Source organism: Trichomycterus rosablanca, chromosome 25, assembly GCF_030014385.1.
Source record: "Trichomycterus rosablanca isolate fTriRos1 chromosome 25, fTriRos1.hap1, whole genome shotgun sequence".
In the NCBI taxonomy this organism is placed as follows: Eukaryota; Metazoa; Chordata; class Actinopteri; order Siluriformes; family Trichomycteridae; genus Trichomycterus; species Trichomycterus rosablanca.
This window is the reverse complement of record NC_086012.1, coordinates 4,830,584-4,852,064: the sequence shown is the minus strand read 5'-3', so window position 1 is coordinate 4,852,064 and position 21,481 is coordinate 4,830,584. Positions and strand designations below refer to the sequence as shown.

The 21,481-nt window shown below is 42.2% G+C and overlaps 1 protein-coding gene across 10 annotated transcripts in view; it reads left to right on the top strand.

Moving 5' to 3' along the window:
• Positions 1 to 562: 562 nt before the first annotated feature.
• elna (elastin a) overlaps positions 563 to 21,481 on the top strand; it is an 87,835-nt gene continuing 66,916 nt past the window's right edge. For 9 of the 10 annotated variants that reach the window (XM_062987473.1, XM_062987469.1, XM_062987472.1 and 6 more), the window contains exon 1: positions 565 to 830. In XM_062987473.1, coding sequence (XP_062843543.1) covers positions 755 to 830 — 76 coding nt within the window. In that variant the 5' untranslated portion in view covers positions 565 to 754. Of the gene's footprint in view, positions 831 to 21,481 lie in introns of all 10 variants that reach the window. The other variant, XR_010007525.1, reaches the window with a different exon arrangement.

Here is a 21,481-nt window from a genome sequence, read left to right as displayed (position 1 = left end):
TTCTGCCTTGCTACCAAACAACCAAACATCCTCTGGAAAGCATTGTTTTTAGCCGTGTTGCACCGGGTTTGTTTGTTTTCGCCTCTGTGCTGTTTGCAAGTTGTTCCGTTGATTTATTACTGGTCTCGGTGTGTCCTGGATCTAATTAGAAGAAACATTTGTTCCGATTTTTCCTCGTATCTGCCTCGTTCCAGCATTTTACCGGAATATAAGCCTCCTTTCGACCGCTCAAGTTCAACCCAAACAGGTGATGAGGTAAACGTAAACAGTGCTATCGCTTTCGGTTGTATCCCTGTACTCGCTTCAAAATAATAAACCCTCATAAATTCCACGCAAATATCTGGCAAAGTGTCGAATTCCTTTTTGGATGACAGAGTGGGAAAGAGTAGTCTCCCTCTCCATCTTTCTCTATCCCTTTCTCATTCTCACCCTTCCTCCCCTCCTTTTCCTTTCTCTCTTCTTCCCTTCCTCTCCATCTCTCCCTCTCTATCTGGCAGGGCTCGACTCCGTGTTGGCAGGAGTGACCAGAATAAAAACAGCAACACCAGACACGGGAGAGAGTTAGAAAAAAGTCCGATGATCCATCGAACCGAAGGCTTTGCCTTTTCTTAATTACGTAGCGTCCAGCGTCTCCCTCTCCACCCCCCCGTCGTTTTGTTTTTTTTTGCTTTTCTGAGACGTTTGTGAAGTGGTAATTAGCTCTTGGAGAATAAAACCGGCTGATTTGGACGGGTCGGAGCATTTTGGGGCTGAGATGGCTGACGGGATGGTCGCGTTTCTGCTGCTCGGCTCGCTGCTCCTCGCTCTGCTGCAGCCTTCCCTCCAGGGAGGTAGGTGTGCACTTTGTTCGGGGGTTCTAGCGCGTATGCCATCGGGGACAGGTGCAGCCTTTTTTATGCCATGTCTCTTTTAGAGAGGATTGGAACTAGTCCGAAGTGTCGCAGTTGCTCTTGAATTCAAGTGCACTTATTTATTGATTAGGGAACTTTTTACACAGGAAACTGTTGATCATTGATTTCTTTCACTTCTTATAGAACTCTTGCAACGTGCAATTGCTTTTGTACTGTACTTTTAATCATGTCATTTAATTATTGACATGCTTTTGCAGATTTTACATCAGAACACCTCACATTGTATTATAATGTACATCTCTAGAACGTCCTGAAGTTCACTTCATGTGTAGAATTTAACTCTATGTTCTTGGAACTCAATAGTTTGACTTGTGACAGTTGATGCCAGTACAAATATGATTCTAGTTGACCATTTAAGCTCCTTAATAAATGTTAACATTCATTCTGAACATTCATAACAGGTTTATAAGTGGTCAAATGTTTACATTTACATTTAATTTGGCAATAAAACAGTGTAAAGCTTTTGAAATGCTGTTAATATTTGCAAAATACTATGTTAATGTTTAATACTATACAAAATACTATGTTAATGTTTAATACATTACAAAATACTATGTTAATTCAGTACAAATATAATGTTAATACAATATACTATGTTAATATGTAATACTTTACAAAGTACTACGTTAATGCAATACAAATATAATGTTAATACAATATACTATGTTACTATTTAATACTATACACAATACTATGTTCATTCAATACAATGTTAATACAATATATGTTACAATTTATTACTATACACAATACTATGTTAATGCAATACAAATATAATGTTAATATGAAATATTTTGTTAATATGTAATACTTTACAAAGTATTATGTTAATGAAATACAAATATAATGTTAATACAACATACTATGTTAATTCAGTACAATGTTAATACAATACAAATATAACGTTAATACAACATACTATGTTAATTCAATACAAATATAATATTAATACAATACAAATATAATGTTAATACAACATACTATGCTAATTCAATACAAATATAATGTTAATACAAAATACTATGATACTATTTAATAATATACACAATACTATGTTAATACAATACAAATATAACGTTAATACAATATACTATGTTAATTCAATACAAATATAATATTAATACAATACAAATATAATGTTAATACAACATACTATGCTAATTCAATACAAATATAATGTTAATACAAAATACTATGATACTATTTAATAATATACACAATACTATGTTAATACAATACAAATATAATGTTAATTCAATACAATGTTAATACAATATACTGTGATACTATTTAATACTATAGACAATACTATGTTAATACAATACAAATTTAATGTAAATGCAATATACTATGTTCATTCAGTACAAATATAATGTTAATACAATACAATGTTAATACAATATACTGTTACTATTTATTACTATACACAATACTATGTTAATACAATGCAAATATTATGTTAATACAATACTGTTACTATTTAATACTATACACAATACTGTGTTAATAAAATACAAATCTATGTTAATACAAAATACTATCCTAATATTTACAAACTATGATATTAATGCTTGAGATTTAACCTGCTACATCATTTCCACTCACATGTAGTCACTATGTCTTACAGTAAAAGAAAAAAAAAAAACCATTCTGTGGGATCCTTTGCCAATGTTTAACCTTTGTACAATATACTGTGGTATTATTATTTTTTTTTTTTAGAAATTTTACAACATTGTTGAGGAACCAGTGCCTCACAGTGATCATTTTAAAGCCTTTACAGTTGTCCCTTTTATTTCTATCAATTATTCACTATAATTCACTATAATTTAGTCTACTGTACTGTACTGTGTTTATGTACATTCCTAAACTTTGCTTAGTAGTAATGGATCGTGAGGAACACCCCTATAAGCACTGACATGAACACATAAACCTCTATAGAGCGCCATTCCATAAAGCATTGTGTTAGTATTGGTAGGTGATATGGAGGTTTTGGTTTTCCTGTGTTCTTCTACCCTTGGTGCCAGCGCTACATCCAGACAGCAGGAGTCGCTGTTGCAAAGCAATCCATGCTTCCTTCTCTCCTTCAACTCGGCCATTGTTACACTCATGAATTACACTCAGGAGCCCAGACTGTGATGATAGTGCTGGTGGGGCAGCGCTTCAGGCTAGCAGATGCCCCCCGCCACTTATTGTCACCCCCTGTGCCATGGTGGTTAATCCCCTCTCGTGGTTCCTCTTTTAGACATGTGCCTGTTAGGGTCCCAGCTAAGCTCTGAGTCTCGGATCAAACCCAGTAGGCCTAGTGTTCACGATCCTGGTAACATCCCTATGTTAATGTACTCTTTTTATTTAATATTAAATATTACATGGTCAAAATTATATGGACACCATTACTAATTATTGGGTTGATGTGTTGTATCCAATTACTCGATTGCATTACTCTTCCTCTCTGACTGACACACGTCCCCTCCGACACGTGTGCCGTAGCCGACTGAATCTTTTCACCTGATTAAGGAGAGTTCATATGCGGATCAGCTTTGTGTACGGAGAGACACACCCTGATCAACACATTATTCCCCGACAGCCAGCAGAGGTCGTAATTGCATCAGTTTTGAGGTCCCAGCTCCCACCCTGTATGAACGACAGCCAATCGTTGTTCGTGTAGGTGCTCAGCCGGATGGCAGAGCTGAGTTTTGAACAGATGAGTGCTAGCACGTTTTACCGCTGCACACACAGTGTCCCATGTCTGAGGGACGGAGGGTCTGACGGGTTGCTCCTCACAACCCCTGCCTTTGAAGGAACTCTAGTAAACACAGAGCCCTGATTTCCACCCCATTGTAGATTCAGAGCCAGACCTATCGTGCCTGACCTTACAAATCCTCTTTCTTCCAATCCTAAATAATCACAAATTCCCACAGGCAGTTTAAAATCGTACTCGGTATGTTTTATTCCCAGCAGCAGCTGCAGTAAAATCAATAAATTTTACAATTGTTATTGCTCGTCTATACAAATGAGCTCATTTTTTCCAGATTTATGCGCCGTCGTCCACCTGCAGCTCCTTACCTCCGCGAGTAATGCTAATTCTAACTGTAAAACACACGATGTAAGACAAAGCAGAACTATATATCCAGTCCGTCTGTGCGCCGCTGCAACAAGGCATCACAAATTGAACGCAGATGTGTTGCTGGCTTACGGTTTTGGACTCGATTTTGGACTCGAATGTCCCAAGTAATATCTCAGCTCTGTATTTTTTTTTTTTTATAAATAGTGAGACCTTGTTTGGCTTGTTAACATCACGGCTAGTTTATGTAGCAGAACTCCTGTAATCAGAGTGTGGGTAATCAAGCCTGCCAGTCGACACCGAATAGACACGACGATTATTTAATGCCGGCGATAAACACACAGCTTCCATGTTGACTCTCGCTTGCATGCTATTGGTAAATGAAAACTTTTGTGGAAAACATCAGAGTTCAAAGTACGGCTCTGATATCGTTGCCAAGTCCATTCTTTTGTCTCTGGTTTTGGTTTGAACTTGTTTTTATTCTTGGAAGTGAATGTCTGTGTTCTTCTCGGCTTTAAAACAACTAAAATATACATATACACCTCCTTGTTTCTACACACACTGTCCATTGTATCAGCTCCACCTTGTAGTTCTACAATTACTGACTGTAGTCCGTCTGTTTCTCTACATGCTTTGTTAGCCCCCTTTCATGCTGTTCTTCAATGGTCAGGACCCCCACAGGACCACCACAGAGCAGGTATTATTTAGGTGGCGGATCATTCTCAGCACTGCAGTGACACTGACATGGTGCTGGTGTGTTAGTGTATGTTGTGCTAGTATAAGTCCACTCACTGTCCACTCTATTAGACACTCCTACCTAGTTGGTCCATCTTGTACATGTAAAGTCAGAGATGATCGCTCATCTATTGCTGCTGTTTGAGTCGGTCATCTTCTAGACCTTCATCAGTGGTCACAGGACGCTGCACATGTGGCACTGTTGGCTGGGTATTTTCGGTTGGTGGACTATTCTCAGTCCAGCAGTTACAGTGAGGTGTTTAAAATCTCCAGCAGCATTGCTGTGACTTATCCACTCATACCAGCACAACACACACTAACACAGCACCACCATGTCAGTGTCACTGCAGTCCTGAGAATCATCCACCACCTAAATAATACCTGCTCTGTGGTGGTCCTGTGGGGGTCCTGACCATTGAAGAACAGCATGAAAGGGGGATAACAAAGCATGCAGAGAAACAGATGTACAGTCAGTAATTGTAGAACTACAAAGTGCTCCTGTATGGTAAATGGAGCTGATAAAATGGACAGTGAGTGTAGAAACATAAACATATGTGGTGGTGAACAGATTTACGTATTTAATTAAACTCATTACCAGATCCGCTGTGGCGACCCTACAATTCTGCAACATTTACTGTTTTCATTAAGTCTGAAGCCACAGAATCTGGAGCTTTTTGTGGGATTTTGGTCTCCTGATCCAGGCCAGAATAACTTATTAGGAGCTGAACAGAAAGTACACATTCCTGGACTGTAGGACAGCTGCTGTATCCATGTGCTGCTAGCGAAATTGCTCGAAGCTAATGTGAAAATTTCTTCCAAGTGCTGTTTTGTAGCTTTATTCTGGCAGATTTTCCCCCATGTGTAAGTAAGTACTGTACAATCACTGAAACACTGATACAAGAACCACTGAGGTCCAGAGTTTCATGTTTTATACTGTACTGCAACCAAACAGCCACAAGTTACAGATCATTACATCTAGTTCCATTCAGAGGGAGGGATTAGCATTAGCTTTTGTTGATTTACATGTAGTTCCATTGGTAGGGTAGCATTAGCTTTCCCTGCTTTTTATTTAGTTCCATTCATAGAGTAGTATTAGCTATATTTATTTAGTTTCATTCGTTCATTAATTTTAATTTAGTTCCATTTATAGGGTAGCATTCATAGGGTAGCTAATGCTAATGTTACTCTGTGAATGAAACTAAATCAATTAGCTCTTATTGGTTGTTATTTTCTTTCATTCACAGAGTAGCATTAGCATAAGCTTACAATGATTTTGACTTAGTTCCATTCATAAGGTGGCTTTAGCTTTTGTTGATTTTTATTTTGTTCATTTTATAGGGTAAAATTAGCATTAGCTTTTGTTTATTTTTATTTAGTTCCATCCATAGGGTAGCATTAGTTATTAGTTCCATTAATAGGGTAGCATTAGCATTAGCTTTTGTTGATGTTTATTTAGTTCCGTTCATAGGGTGGCATTAGTTATTAATTCCTTTCATAAGGTGGCATTAACTTTAGCTTTTATTTATTTTTATTGAGTTCCATTCATAGGGTAGCATTAGCTTTTTCATTTATAGGGTAGCATTAGCTTTTAATTATTTTCATTTAGTTCCTTTTATAGGGTGGCATTAGGTTTTAGTTCTTTTTATAGGGTGGCATTAGTTTTTAGTTCCTTTTATATGATAGAATTAGCATTAGCTTTTGTTGATTTTTATTTAGTTCTCTTCATAAGGTGGCATTAGTTTTTAGTTCCTTTTATAGGGTAGAATTAGCATTAGCTTTTGTTGAATATCAACTTAGTTCCATTCATAGAGAGGGATTAGCATTATCTTTTGTTTATTTTATTTAGTTTCATTCGTAGGGTAGCATTATAAAAGTAAATAAAATAAAACTAATGCTACCCTGTGAATTAAACTAAATAAATGAGCTTCAATTAATAGGGCAGCATTAGCATTAGCTTCTGTTGATTTTCATTTAGTCCCATTACTAGAATAGCAGTAGCTTTAGCTTTTGTTGATTTTTATGTAGTTCCTTTCATAGGGTGGCTTTAGTTAGAAGAAACATTTATTTGTCATATATACATATACAGTTGTGCAGTACAATTAAATTCTTTCTTCGCATATCCCAGCTTGTTTGGAAGCTGGGGTCAGAGCGCAGGGTCAGCCATCGTACGGCGCCCCTGGAGCAGACAGGGTTAAGGGCCTTGCTCAAGGACCCAACAGTGGCTGCATAGCAGAGCCTGGATTTGAACCGCCAATCTTCTGGTTGATAGCCCAAAGCTCTACCCACTAGGCTAGCACTGTCCCGTTATTAGTTTTATTAATAGGGTAGAATTAGCATTAGCTTTTGTTTATTTTTATTTAGTTCCATTCATAGGGTGGCATTAGCTTTTAGTTCCAACAGTGCCACATCTGGTAATGACCCCTGATAATCGAGGTTGAATTAATCAAGGCTGGTATTGCAGTTCCATGTTTTTTACTTGAAAGTCGGTTGATGCACATGAGCTAAAAACAAGCGATTGATGATTGATGTTTGTGTTGAAGAGATCAAAGCTTTTCTTGGATTTCAATTTCAAAGCTTAGATCATGACAGGCGGTTTGGAGAGCAAGTTCAGGTGAAATGTGGAATGCTTTCCTTGGCCGGTCATTGTACATTAGGGCATGAGCAGGCATGTGCCGGGGGAGCCAGATTGGGAAATAAATCCCCAAAAGACGTCGGTAACATTTACCATTTCTTTATTACATGATCATCGGGAGCCAGATTGGGAAATAAATCTGACGTTGGTACCATTACTACTGGTCTCCATTACACCATCATCAGCCTACAAGATTTATTCAGAGTGAGTTTGAGGCGATCCAGTCAAAGTCAGACAAACAGACCCTGGAAGATGTTATTCATAGAGTAATAAATCTGTATATGGATGACGAGCTTAAGTATGTGTATATAAGAGGTTATTAAGGCTTAAGCCTTCCTGACTTCACTACAGTTACCCTAAACAGTGACATAATTGGGAAACTGGGGGATTTACCACACACACACACACTGGTAAATATCCCTAAAAAGATCCAAATCCAATATTATTGATTAAGTTTCCAACTAAAGTCCTAATGTTGGGTATTTGCTAGTCTCTGGACCTTTAAGTTTCCAGTGGTGGATAGTTTTGGCTGACTGATGAGCCCTAGAACAATTTTACACAAACCACTACCAACTCTGGTAGAGAAGTTCACAATGAAAACTTTGTGGAGTCTGTCACTAGAGCTATAATCTCTTTCATAGCAACTCTTTCATGTAGCACCTTGAATGTGGTGGATCCATGATCATTGCTTTTAGCCACAGCGCTAACTTTTGACAGGTTCTGTGGCTGTACTTTGATATTTTACTTACTGACCTCTGTATAGTCTGAAGTATCCTCTCTCCAATTGCCCCCTCCCTCTAATCTAGTCATATCCAATTACCCGATTGCTTTTCGCTGACCTCCACTCCTGACTGAGAAGAGCCAGCAGAGGTCGTAATTGCTTTAGGAATGAGGAATCCCCTCGGGCATCCAACCCAACGGCCGAGCCAATCATTGTCCGTGTAGGCGCCCAGTCTGCCGGAAAACTCCCTTTCTGCGGTTCCCTGCTGCTGAAAAGCATCCTTATAATATGATAATAATTTCCTACCACCTTAGTTGTACGATGGTTTTGCCTGGCAGACGAACCCTGTTAGATCTATTTTACACAGACTACAGTTCAGGTAGAAAGGTGTAGAATGGAAACTTTGTGTAGTCTATGTAGCACCTTGAATGTGGTCGATCCATGACCATTGCTTTTAGCCACAGCGCTAACTTTTGACAGGTTTTGTGACTGTATCCAGCCCAACAGGGATGCCAGTCATTGTCCGTGTAGGGTTCTTCTTCACTCAGTCCTGAACAGACTGTGGTTCCCTGCTGCTAAAAGCATCATTGAGAGTCTCTCTACATCGGCACTTCACTGTAGATGGTGTCTATCGTACTGATAGACCTTACAGAGAGAAAAGTTGTCAAAGAGTAGTAGTCCCACAAATACTAGGGATATAAAACGACGTTGAATTGGGATTTGGCAGGTGCCAGAACTTTAAGTATAATTATTCTTAATTGTCCTCTGCACCAGAACTGCGTCAAACATGAACGACTTTCTCACACGGTTTTATTTCACCATGTAGCGATTTTCTCTCAGTCTTAATCATGTTGACGAAGAGAGAGAGAAAAAACATGAATAAATATAAAAAAAGCACTTTACACTCATGTAAGAATTCATGATCTTCTGAAAGTATTTTGTTTGGCGTCAGGTTGAAGCTCAGGACTTCAGATGGATCATGATTCATTCATTCTTTTCTGCTTTGACACTCGGCTGGCGTGAGTTTAAGGCACGCAAAAGAGCGTCCAGATCAGATGGTACGTCCAGGTCTGGCGCATCCAGGCCCCTCCAAATAAAACAACAGTTTTGGATTTGATGGTTTGGGAATAATCGTGGCTGATTTAATGTTGTGTTGGATGGCGTTATCAGCTCCACTTACCATATAGGAGCACTTTGTAGTTCTACAATTACTGACTGTAGTCCGTCTGTTTCTTTACATACTATTTAACCTCCTTTTGCTCTGTTCTTTAATGGTCAGGACCCCCCACAGGACCATCACAGAGCAGGTATTGTTTGGGTGGTGGATCATTCTCAGCACTTTAACTGACTGAGGACACCTCTCAACCGGCACGTACAGTCAGTACAGACTGCATTTTTCACCTGCACGAGTCGAGTTCATACACTGACGGGCGCTGTGTATGGAGGGCCACACCCCCATCAGCATTATTTCTACACTAACACACCACCACCATGTCAGTGCAGTGCTGAGAATTACCCACCACCTAAATAATACCTGCTCTGTGGTGGTCCTGTGGGGGTCCTGACCATTGAAGAACAGCATGAAAAGGGCGATAACAAACAGATGGGCTACAGTCAGTAATTGTACAACTACAAAGTGCTTCTATATGGTAAGTGGAGCTGATAAAATGGACAGTGAGTGTAGAAATAAGGAGGTGGTTTGAATGTTATGGTTGATCGATGTATGTGTAGACTGAAAACTGGTGTAATATCATAGCCTGTCCTCACAAGACCTCTGTGGGATTTGGGCAAGACTACGATTAGCAATGTTCCTTGTTTGTGTTTTACACCGATCCTTTAAAGAATCCAGACAAACCATTACAATGCAAATTCTCCCTCAAATATCATCACAAAAATGCAAGTCGATCCCAGTTCCACTTCTAAATCCCAGCTCGGGACGACTGTGTACAAAATCTGTCACATGAAGGGCTGTAAACAGAGTCTAGTCCTGTGTTGTGGTCTTGGGTCTTGAGTGCTATTCAAAAACTAGGCCACAATGGATCAATGTATCTTTAGCGTCCAATTTTCCTCCTAATTTAGTCATACCCAATTACCAGATTGCATTTCGCTTCTTCTGTACTGCTGCTAACCTTTAATCCTGACCGATGAAAGCCTTCCCAGCTCTGACAGGTGTTTATACGGGGCTCAGTCTCGCGCACAGAGAGTCACGCACTGATCTCCATTATCCCCCGTCTCTGATGCTGGTGCAATCGATCAGTTGTGAGGAACTGATGAGCCAATCATTGTCCGTGTAGGCGCCCCTGGTTGCTTTATAGCTTCGGTTCTTCTTCAATCAATCCTGAACAGACTGCGGTTCCCTGCTGCTAAAAAGCGTCCTTATAATATGGTAATAATATCCTACCACCACAGGGTAGAGTTCATACAGGGCTCAGTCTTGCGCATGGAGAGTCATGCACTGATCTTTGTTATCCCTCATTGATCAGCCAGCATCCATCCCAACTGACGAGCCAATCATTGTCCGTGTAGGCGCCCCTGGTTGCTTTATAGCTTCGGTTCTTCTTCAATCAATCCTGAACAGACTGCGGTTCCCTGCTGCTGAAAAGCGTCCTTATAATATGATAATATGATAATATCCTACTACTACAGTGGCACAATGGTGGATGGTTTTGCCTGGCGGACAAGCCCTGTTAGATCTTGATAGAAAAGTTTACAATGAAAACTTTGTGGAGTCTATCAGTCGAAGCTTGTATTCTTGCGACTCGTTGTATAGATCAATTCACATATTGATATAAAGTTATGCTTGTCCACTGTAGTAGTTGTAGCCTAGCGGTTAAGGTACTGGACTAGTAATCAAAAGATCGCTGGTTCAAGCCCCACCACTGACAGGTTGCCACTGTTGGGCCCTTGAGCAAGGCCCTTAACCCTCAATTGCTTAGAAAATATGCTGTCACGGTACTGTAAGTCGCTTTGAGTAAATGTAATCCAGGGTTTGAATTCCCAGCCGTGGGGATTGGCATCCTGTTTATTACGCCCAGTCATTCCAGGTAAACCGGACCCATACCGACCCCGGCTACAATAAAGCACTGGAAATCCTGTAAGGTCCAGTGAAGTACAGCCCTGTATTGTAGTCTGGGTCCATATGAGAAACTAGGCCACCGTAACTGGCCAGTCAGTGACCTCAGATCTCAGCGCTATGCTTTGCCAGGTTCCTAAAATGTTGGCAGGGCTTGCAAAGGAATGCAGCCATGCTACCAGAGATAAGAGGCTTCATTTAGCCACATTAATTTATGTCGTTCATTCACAATCAGAGGCTGTTAACAGATTTGACAGTTTATCAGCTATATCTTTAGCACTTCGGTATAAAAACACGGCCATTCTGAACCACACACACACATAGCGGGCCACCACGGCACAGAGGGGCACCGGTGGGAAATGACTAAACCCTCTGGCTGGGTTTTGTACTTTGCTAATGGCACGGTGTCCCACTGTTGGGTTCTGCTTTCCTTACAGTTTGTTTTGTGGCCTGTACTCCATCTGGCCCCCAACAAGAAAAGTTTGCACACCCCTACTCTACATTATGTCTGTATTTAGACATTATTTAAATGTCTTGTTTTTTTTGTACACTGTTATGTTGGATTTTTGCATTTAGCAGACGCCTATCCAAAGTGACTTACAGTACTGTGACAGTATGCAGTCTGAGCAATTGAGGGTTAAGGGCCTTTCTCATGGGTTCAACAGCAGCAACTTGGCAGTAGTGGGTCTTGAACCAACCACCTCCTGTTTACTAGTCCAGTACCTTAACCACTAGGCTACAACAAATTGTGGTCATTCTTGACATGTATCTAAATCTTAATTGGTGTCCACTTGTAGCATTTTGATTGGAATGGCCATGCACATGAGCTGAGTCTGTTAAGGCCCCCAATATCCACTGCATTTTCAGGATGGGAACCAAGACAGGAGGTCCAATGAACTGTCTCTGGGTCTCTGAAGTCAAATTTGGCAAGGCATAGATCAGGGCAGGGATAGAAAACAAGGTTTCCAGGGTTAATACCTACTAAAACAAGGGTAGGTTAATACTTACCCTACTACAGTCAGTTACACTGGCTACCTATCGCACACCTCCTCCTGCTCACCCACAAGTGCATTGTCGTGTACCCCCTTATTTAGCAGAATTTCTACACTTAAACTGCCCTGCCTGTACACTCAGGTCCTCTGATGCTTGTCTTCTTGCCATCCCTAATTTTAGACTGGTCTCAGCAGGGGGAATATCTTTCAGTGTCATGGCCCCGTTTCTGCTCCTCACTTCCATCCTGTAAAAACTCAACTTAAAACAGACCTGTATTCTCAATATTTCCATCAATTCCCTCCCGTAAACAGTTGAGTAACATACTTGAGTATGAGAAAGGTGCTATGTTAAGCTAACTTATTATTATTACTACCTACCGTACAGTGAAACATGGTGGTGGTAGCATCATGCTATGGGGAGCTCCTGGCAGCATCACGCACTCCTCAGTGCCAGGGACAGAGAGACTGGTAAAAACAAAGAGGCACACGAATACAGCCAAATACCTCCTCCAGAGCGTACACAATCTCAGACCGGGGCAACAGCTCACCATTCAAAATGACCCAAAGCATACATCCAAGACAACACTGTGTAAAGACCTGGAATCTGGAATCTGCCGTGAAGAATGGCAGCTGTGCTATGCCAAGGTTATTAAGTTAAAGACATTTAAGCAACTCAGTCTCTTTGTTATTGCAGTTAGCATTGTGTAGCTTCTGATAAACAATACCAGGTTATTTTGTGCATACTTCTGTTGATTTACACATGAAGTTCTCTCATCTGTAGGTACTCGTAGCTCATGGTGGACAGATAACAAGACTTGAAATACATTATTCAAAATTCTAAACACACAAAACTTGACTTTAACATCGCCTCTTCTGGCAGAAACGTCCACAAACGTTCTCCAAAAGCGATTCCAAATGAGTGAAGTCATACAGCCGCAGGAAGGCTAATCCAGCATTGATTCCAATGGTTTTGGAACGGGATGTCCACATACTTATGGCTGTATTATGTGTCTGACTCTTGGAGTGAAATGAAAAGCATTTTTTAAGTGACATTAATAAAGCTATAAACAATACAGCATCTATTACTACCCCTCCTAGTCCTGGTCTCTGTTGGCCCGCTAGCTATGACAACAATGCGTTACGAGTATTCGCGCGATGATTATAAATTTCAAGGTGAACGTCAAAGCGAGGTCGAAGTGCGCGGAAGGTATTTTCATTCCTCCAGAGATGCCAGGATCAAAATCGAGGCACGGAGCCACACTTTAGACGAGTCGGTTCCAAAACAAATCAGGCGCACCTTCGGGATGAGCTGAAAGTATTAAGGGAGATCGAGATGGAGATCAGCCGTGGCTAAAACAACCGAACACGCCCGGTCATGTGGTCCGAGTCTCTGGTTCACGATGAATCCCGGCATGTGAAGCTGAAAGCCTTGTCCATTTTATCAGCTCCACTTACCATATAGAAGCACTTTGTAGTTCTACAATTACTGACTGTACCCCATCTGTTTCTCGGCATGCTTTGTTAGCCTTCTTTCATGCTGTTCTTTAATGGTCCCCACAGGACCACCACAGAGCAGGTATTATTTGGGTGGTGGATCATTCTCAGCACTGCACTGACAATGACATGGTGGTGGTGTGTTAGTGTGTGTTGTGCCGGCATGAGTGGAGTTTTTTTTTTAAATACAGTGTCCACTCACTGTCCACTCTGTTAGACACTCCTACCTAGTTGGTTCACTTTGTAGATGTAAAGTCTGAAGCGATCGCTCATCTATTGCTGCTGTTTGAGTCGGTCATCTTCTAGACCTTCATCAGTGGTCACAGGACGCTGCCCACGGGGCGCTGTTGTCTGGATATATTTGGGTGGTGGACTATTCTCAGTCCAGCAGTGACAGTGAGGTGTTTAAAAACTCCATCAGCGCTGCTGTGTCTGATCCACTCATACCAGTGTCACTGCAGTCCTGAGAATGATCCACCACCACCACAAATAATACCTACTCTGTAGTGGTCCTGTGGGGGTCCTGACCATTGAAGAACAGAGTGAAAGGGGGCTAACAAAGCGTACAGAGAAACAGATGGACTACAGTCAGTAATTGTAGAACTGCAAAGTGCTTCTATATGGTAAGTGGAGCTGATAAAATAGACAGTGAGTGTAGAAACAAGGAGGTGGTTTTAATGTTATGGCTGATCGGTGTATACTAATTCTTATGAATGAAGCCTGCAACACATTTCCAAAAAGACTGACCCCTTTTTATTCGCCCATATGTTGGTGGATGTGCACAAGAGACCAGTCTTGCGCATGGAGAGTCACATACTGATCTCAGCATCCCTCCACTTCTGTACAGGGTCCTTATACAGCTTCGAGACCCCATTCTCTTACTGTATTAGTCCAGTCTTGTCCCACCCAGCAGACTACTGGCCAATTTTGCCTGCTTGGGGGCGCCCAGCCGACTGGTAGCAGAGCAGAGCTTCCATTATTGGGATATCCAAATGTTTCATTTTAAAGTAAACCCTGTATAGTGTTATTAAAGGACCACACTACAGTATATAAACAATATGGTGGGTGTTCGACCACATATACAGGATGGTATTGGTACAAGACTTTGTTCTGTTCTCCTTTACTACTCAACAGTACTGAGCCGCTGAGCTGTTGTTGCTTCTAGACATCTCTATTTAAATCACTAACTTTGTGTTCACATTAGAGAGTGTTATGGCTGTGGTATGTCTATGGTTTTGGCTGTATACAGTAGACATTTGAGCAACATAATCTACCTGTTGTCCGCTGATGTTGGATTGGTATCATGTATTCGTCTGTATTTATGACATGTTCAAATGCCTAGTTTTAAGCACTTACTAACAATGAGTGTTGCTGAAATACCTAAATCCACCAACTGGAAGAGGTGTCCACTTTATTTTGGCCCTGTATCGTATCCTCACATGAATCTCTCTATACTGTATATAAACGAGCACTTTATTACAGCCCAGAAATGTTGATGCGCTATTGTCACGTTCCTTGGACGGACTCTATTCTCCAGTATATCATTAATACTGTTTATGAAACCCAAGCTTTTCCGTAATCCTTCTGGAGCGGGGTTCGACGGGGTCACGATTACTTTCGGAGAGATATATGTGGGAAGAAACTAGTCCAAACCGTTCTTTATTGTGTTAAGGGTCATCCTCAGCCAAACGTAGGAGGTGGGAGAAGGGGGTGAATGGCTTCCACCTGCCAGCAGGGTCTGTGTGTCGCGTGTTTATTTGACTTTGCATTCTTCGCATTTGCGGCGCTCTCTGTATCACAGATGTGTCAGACGCCACAGCTCGGGCTCGGGAAGAATGGGAGGGCTTCCTATCAGGGAGATTTACACGTTCTCATTCTTTCACGCTCAGCTTTTAGATGTTTTTTTATGGATAGAATATTAGAATTAATACCATGGATGTAGTCTACAGAGCTGAAGTACACTGATCAGCCATAACATTAAAACCACCCCCTTGTTTACTGACTGTAGTCCATCTGTTTCTCTGCATGCTTTGTTAGCCTCCTCTTACCCTGTTCTTCAATGGTCAGGACCACCACAGAGCAGGTATTTTTTGGGTGGTGGATGATTCTCAGCACTGCCCTGACACTGACATGGTGGTGGTGTGTTAGTGTGTGTTGTCCTCGTATGAGTGGAGTTTTTAAATAGTGTCCACTCACTGTCCACTGTATTACACACTCCTACCTAGTTGGTCCACCCTGTAGATGTAAAGTCAGAGACGATCGCTCATCTATTGCTGCTGTTTCAGTCGGTCGTCTTCGAGACCTTCATCAGTGGTCAGAGGACGCTGCCCACGGGGCGCTGTTGGCTGGATATTTTTGATTGGTGGACTATTCTCAATCCAGCAGGGCCAGTAAGGTGTTTAAAAACTCATTCATACCAGCACAACACACACTAACACACCACCACCATGTCAGTGTCAGTGCAGTGCTTGGAATGACCCACCACCCAAATAATACCTGCTCTGTAGTGGTCATGTGGGGGTCCTGAGCATTGAAGAACAGGGTGAAAGGAGGCTAACAAAGCATGCAGAGAAACAGATGGACTACAGGCAGTAATTGTAGAACTATAAAGTGCTTCTATATGGTGAGTGGAGCTGATCAAATGGACAGAAGGTTTTAATGTTATGGCCGATCAGTGTACAATGGTACCTTGAAACTCACTGTCAATTGGTTCTGGAAGTGGGGTTGAGTTTTAAAGGTGTTGAGTTTCAAGGTTTTTTTTTTTCTCATAAGGATGTATGGGTAACCTGTTAATGCGTTCCATGGTCCATGTGACTTATTGTACTAAAACAACGATCCTAAACCAGGACATTTAGTATGTTGCTAGGTGGTTGCTAAGTGGATTATCCTATAGTGCATTACGGTGCTATATCTTGCACAAGTAAACAGGATTTGTCATACTGGTCATACTGGTCAACCTTTATTGTGCTTCTATGTCTGGAATGTCTGGACCCAATGCTCATGTACCCATCGTAGGCACATTTTGACATATCCTAATGTTTTGGATCATTAATGAACCCTGTATGTACTGTATATAATTCAATACAACAGGAGACTTGAAGTCAGAGCCAATGTGAAGTTGGCAGCACTGATAGACTTAATAAAGGCCACAATCTGCACACGAGATCGGAATGTTATTTGGCCCCGCCGCCTGCCTTAAAAAACTCCCATCATTAGCGTCCACAGAGAGGTTATAACCACCAATTACAGCAGTAATGTCAAGAGGTACAGGCTTCTCATTACCCGAATAATGAGTTCCACATAACGTTTTACAGAACTTTAATTAATTCGGTCGTCTGTAATGAAGCGAGTGAGCCTGCGTCCGCTCACGTATGAATTAGGCGTGCCTCGGATGTGAATAGCGTGGTCTCCCGGCGCTTTATTAAACAGCAACGCCACTTAATAACGTGCCAAACTAATTATCAAAACAGCTTTAATTATTCCCCCAAGTATCAATCAAAAACGCGTTCCAAGCCCCGAGTCCCTTAAACATTCCCGTCAGATGTGATCACAGACTCGTACTCGTTTACTTAAAGGTTTCATTCAGTAAAATTAATAGGCGTGTCCAACACATTTGACAACACAAGTTGAGTTCTGTTAGGCTGATTAATATGCGCATTAATATGGACTTGTCTTTCCATGCCATGATGGGAATTTGTGCCCATTCGATGAATCCCAAAGGTGTTTACTCACCAAATCATGGTCTTTATGGACGTTGCTTTGTAGACAGGGGTCCTGGAGTCATGCTGGAACAGGAAAGAGCCTTCCCTAAATCATAGTGGAGTCCTGCCTCGACGGGTCAGGGCTGTTTTGGCTGCACAAGGGCGACCAACACAATATTAGGAAGGTGGTCATAATGTTATGCCTCGGTGTGCGAACATTTTATCCTCAAAGTTGATGTTAGAAGCAGGAAAAATTGTGATGGCTAGACGACTGGGTCAGAGCATCTCCAAAACTGCAGCTTTTGCGGGGTGTATCTATCAAAAGTGGTCCAAGGAAGGAACATCGGTAAACCGGCGACAGGGTCATGGGCGGCCAAGGCTCATTGATGCACGTGGGGAGCGAAAGCTGGCCCGTGTGGTCCGATCCAACAGACGGGCTACTGTAGGTCAAACTGCTAAAGAAGTCAATGCTGGTTCTGATAGAAAGGTAGCAATACAAGAAGGTGGCCTGGTCTGATGGATGGTGGATGTCCGGGTGCGTGTGCGTCGCTTACCTGGGGACCAGGATGCACTATGGGAAGAAGGCAAGCCGGCAGAGGCAGTGTGAGGCTTCGGTTGACGTTCTGCTGGGAAACCTTGTGTCCTGCCATCCATGTAGGTGTTACTTTGACACTTAGCACCTACCTAAGCATTGTTGCAGACCATGTTCACCCTTTCATCAGGATGATGCACCCTGCTACAGAGCAAAAATGCTTCAGGAACGGGTTGAGGAGCACAACAACCAGTTTGGCCTCCAAATTCCCCAGATCTCAATCCAATTGAGCATCTGTGGGATGTGCTGGACAAACCAGTCCTATCCATGGAGGCCTCACCTCACAACTTAGAGGAGTTAAAGGATCTGCTGCTGACATTTTGGTGCCAGATACAACAGCACACCTTCAGGGGTCTAGGGAAGTCCATGCCTCGACGGGTCAGGGCTGTTTGGGCAGCAAAAGCGAGACCAAGACAATATTAGGAAGGTGGTCATAATGCTATGCCTGATCGGTATGTATATATAGGTCAAGCGAGAGCCCTGAACCCAGGTACCAAAACACACGCCTCGCTCTCTATTCTCAAACAGAGTCAGGAAATCCTCCCTTTGACTTTGAAATGTGGCTCTAATGTGGTTGCCATGACAAACACTCCATCAACTGTCACTCGAAAAGGCGGTGCCCCCGTACCCGGTGACCTATTATCCGAAAGAGGCATACAGTACCCTACAGTACCCGAGATCGGTATCGAACGGTTCCTTAGGTCGTTCGTTTTGTTACACGAACACACTTCCAAACGTCTGGTTGGAATTAAACCGCTCTTTTGTTTTTCGAGTCGAGCCGAAAAAGAGAACGACAAAGAGTGTTTGTTTTCGCTGGATGAGAAAGTCCGATGTCGCAATCACACGCCCCCTCCGACACGTGTGCAGTAGCCGACTGCATCTTTTCACCTGCACGAGGCGAGTTCATATGCGGATCAGCCTTGTGCACGGAGAGACACACCCTGATCAGCATTATTCCTCTACTCTGTACAGAGGTCGTAATTGCACCAGTTATGGGGAACCCTGGTCTGGCTCATCCCACCCTGTGAACAACAGCCAATCGTTGTTCTCATAGCCGCCCAGCCCAGCCGGATGGCAGAGCAATTCTCCCAAATAGCTGTAACTGCTGTGTTTCACAATTGTTGTATTGCTTTATAATAAGAACTAGCCTAACTCTTTGTAAGGTCTATCAGTATTGTAGATACTGTCCTAAAATGAGCATTCACAACAATTTATGAAGCTACATAGGGGAGCTGTAACCTAGTGGTTAAGGTACTTGACTAGTACTCAAAAGGTTGCTGGTTCAAGCCCCACCCCTACCATGTTGCCACTGTTGGGCCCTTGAGCAAGGTCCTTAACCCTTAATTGCTTAGACAATGTACACGATCAGGCATAACATTAAAACCACCTCCTTGTATTAAAAGTCATATGAACCCTACAGTATCCGAGATCTGTATCGAATGGTTCCTCCCTCTGACACGTGTGCAGTACCCGACTGCATCTTTTCACCTGCACGAGGCGAGTTCATATGCGGATCAGCCTTGTGCACAGAGAGACACCCCCTGATCAGCATTATTCCTCGACTCTGTACAGAGGTCATAATTGCACTGGTTATGAGGAACCCTGGTCTGGCTCAACCCTCCCACCCTGTGAACAACAACCAAGCATTGTTCCTATAGCCGCCCAGCCCAGCCGGATGGCAGAGCTGAGATCCGATGTAATACGATGTATTCGAAAGCCCAGCTCTGGTGTGCTAGCGTATTTTACCCTGGCTGTTTTTAAGCAAGAAATCTGAAAGACAATTCTCCCAAAATAGCTGTAACTGCTGTGTTTCACAATTGTTGTATTGCTTTATGATAAGAACTAGCCTAACTCTTTGTAAGGTCTATCAGTATTGTAGATACTGTCCTAAAATTATGAAGTAAAATGAGTTTAAAGTAGCATTCACAACAATTTATGAAGCTAAATAGGGGAGCTGTAACCTAGTGGTTAAGGTACTGGACTAGGACTCAAAAGGTTGCTGGTTCAAGCCCCACCCCTACCATGTTACCTTAACCCTTAATTGCTTAGACAATATACACGATCAGGCATAACATTAAAACCACCTCCTTGTATTAAAAGTCATATGCACCCTACGGTATCCGAGATCTGTATCGAACGGTTCCTTCGGTCATTCGTTTCGTTACACAAACACACTTCCAAACGTCTGGTTGGAATTAAAACGCTCTTTTGTTTTTCGAGACGACCCGCGGCTCTTTCAAACCGAAGAAGAGAACGACAAAGAGTGTTTGTTTTCGCTGGATGGGAAAGTCGAATTTCGCAATCGCGTTCACAGAGCGGGCGCAAGGTATCCGAAGCCGTTCGGCGACCTCTGGAGTTCCGACCGCAGAGTCCAAGCGCTTCCCAGGCACCAAACCCATACACCACCAGCTCTATCACTACACTACATGCATGAGCTCATTCTCTCTGTTCTCCGAGGCCTCGTCCTTTCAAATAAAGGATCTTTTGCGAGACCTCCGGTTACCCCGAGAGAGGCTGCACTACAAAACACAAATCATAAACTCTACCCCGACTTCCCATGCGCTCGTAGAGACGTACAGAATGCTAATGTTTCAAGCTGGACGTCTTTCTTCTTTTCCTGGCGGCCAGCCTCAAGCTAAACACTTCTTGTCATCCCATAACCAACCAATTTGTACACGCTGTGTGTAACTGGTCTGTCTGTACAACTAATGTGTTCTTTATTCAAGAAACATTTTCACAAAGAAACAAAAACAGTTTACTAAACTGGGACATGACTGAAGCTAATGAAGCTACAACAAAAAGCTAAGTCTTGTGTTTTATATCTTTCGTCTCATTTATTAGCCGTGAACTAGTGAATCAGTTGGAAATTCCCATAGCTGGACTATGTGTAACATGAACACCAGACTTTCTTGAACCAATTATTTCATCTGCTTTGTTTCCTCACTTGACCCTGGTTGTTTTTTTTAAAGCATTGTCTCCCTTTTTCTCCTGATTTTTAGCACATCCAATTTTTACCCCCACCCCGATTGTGGAAAGCGAACAGACACATGCCCCCTCCGACACGTGTGCAGTAGCCGACTGCATCTTTTCACCTGCACGAGGCGAGTTCATATGCCAATCAGCCTTGTGCACGGAGAGCCACACCCTGATCAGAGTTATTCCTCGACTCTGTGCAGACGCCATCAATCAGCCAGCAGAGGTCGTCATTGCATCAGTTATGGGGAACCCTGGTCTGATTCATCCCACCCAGATGGCAGAGCTGAGATTGGATACGATGTATTCGAAATCCCAGCTCTGGTGTGCTAGTGTATTTTACCCTGGCTGTTTTTAAACAAGAAATCTGAAAGCCGATCTTCATATTGTTCACGTTTGGAATATTAAATGCGTTTCAAATACTCCAAAGACAATTCCCCCAAATAGCTGTAACTGCCGTGTTTCACAATTGTTGTATTACTTTATAATAAGAACTAGCCTAACTCTTTGGAAGGTCTAGCGGTATTGTAGATACTGTCCTGAGGAGAGTTTAAAGTAGCATTCACATCAGTTTATGAAGCTAATACAGGTACAGG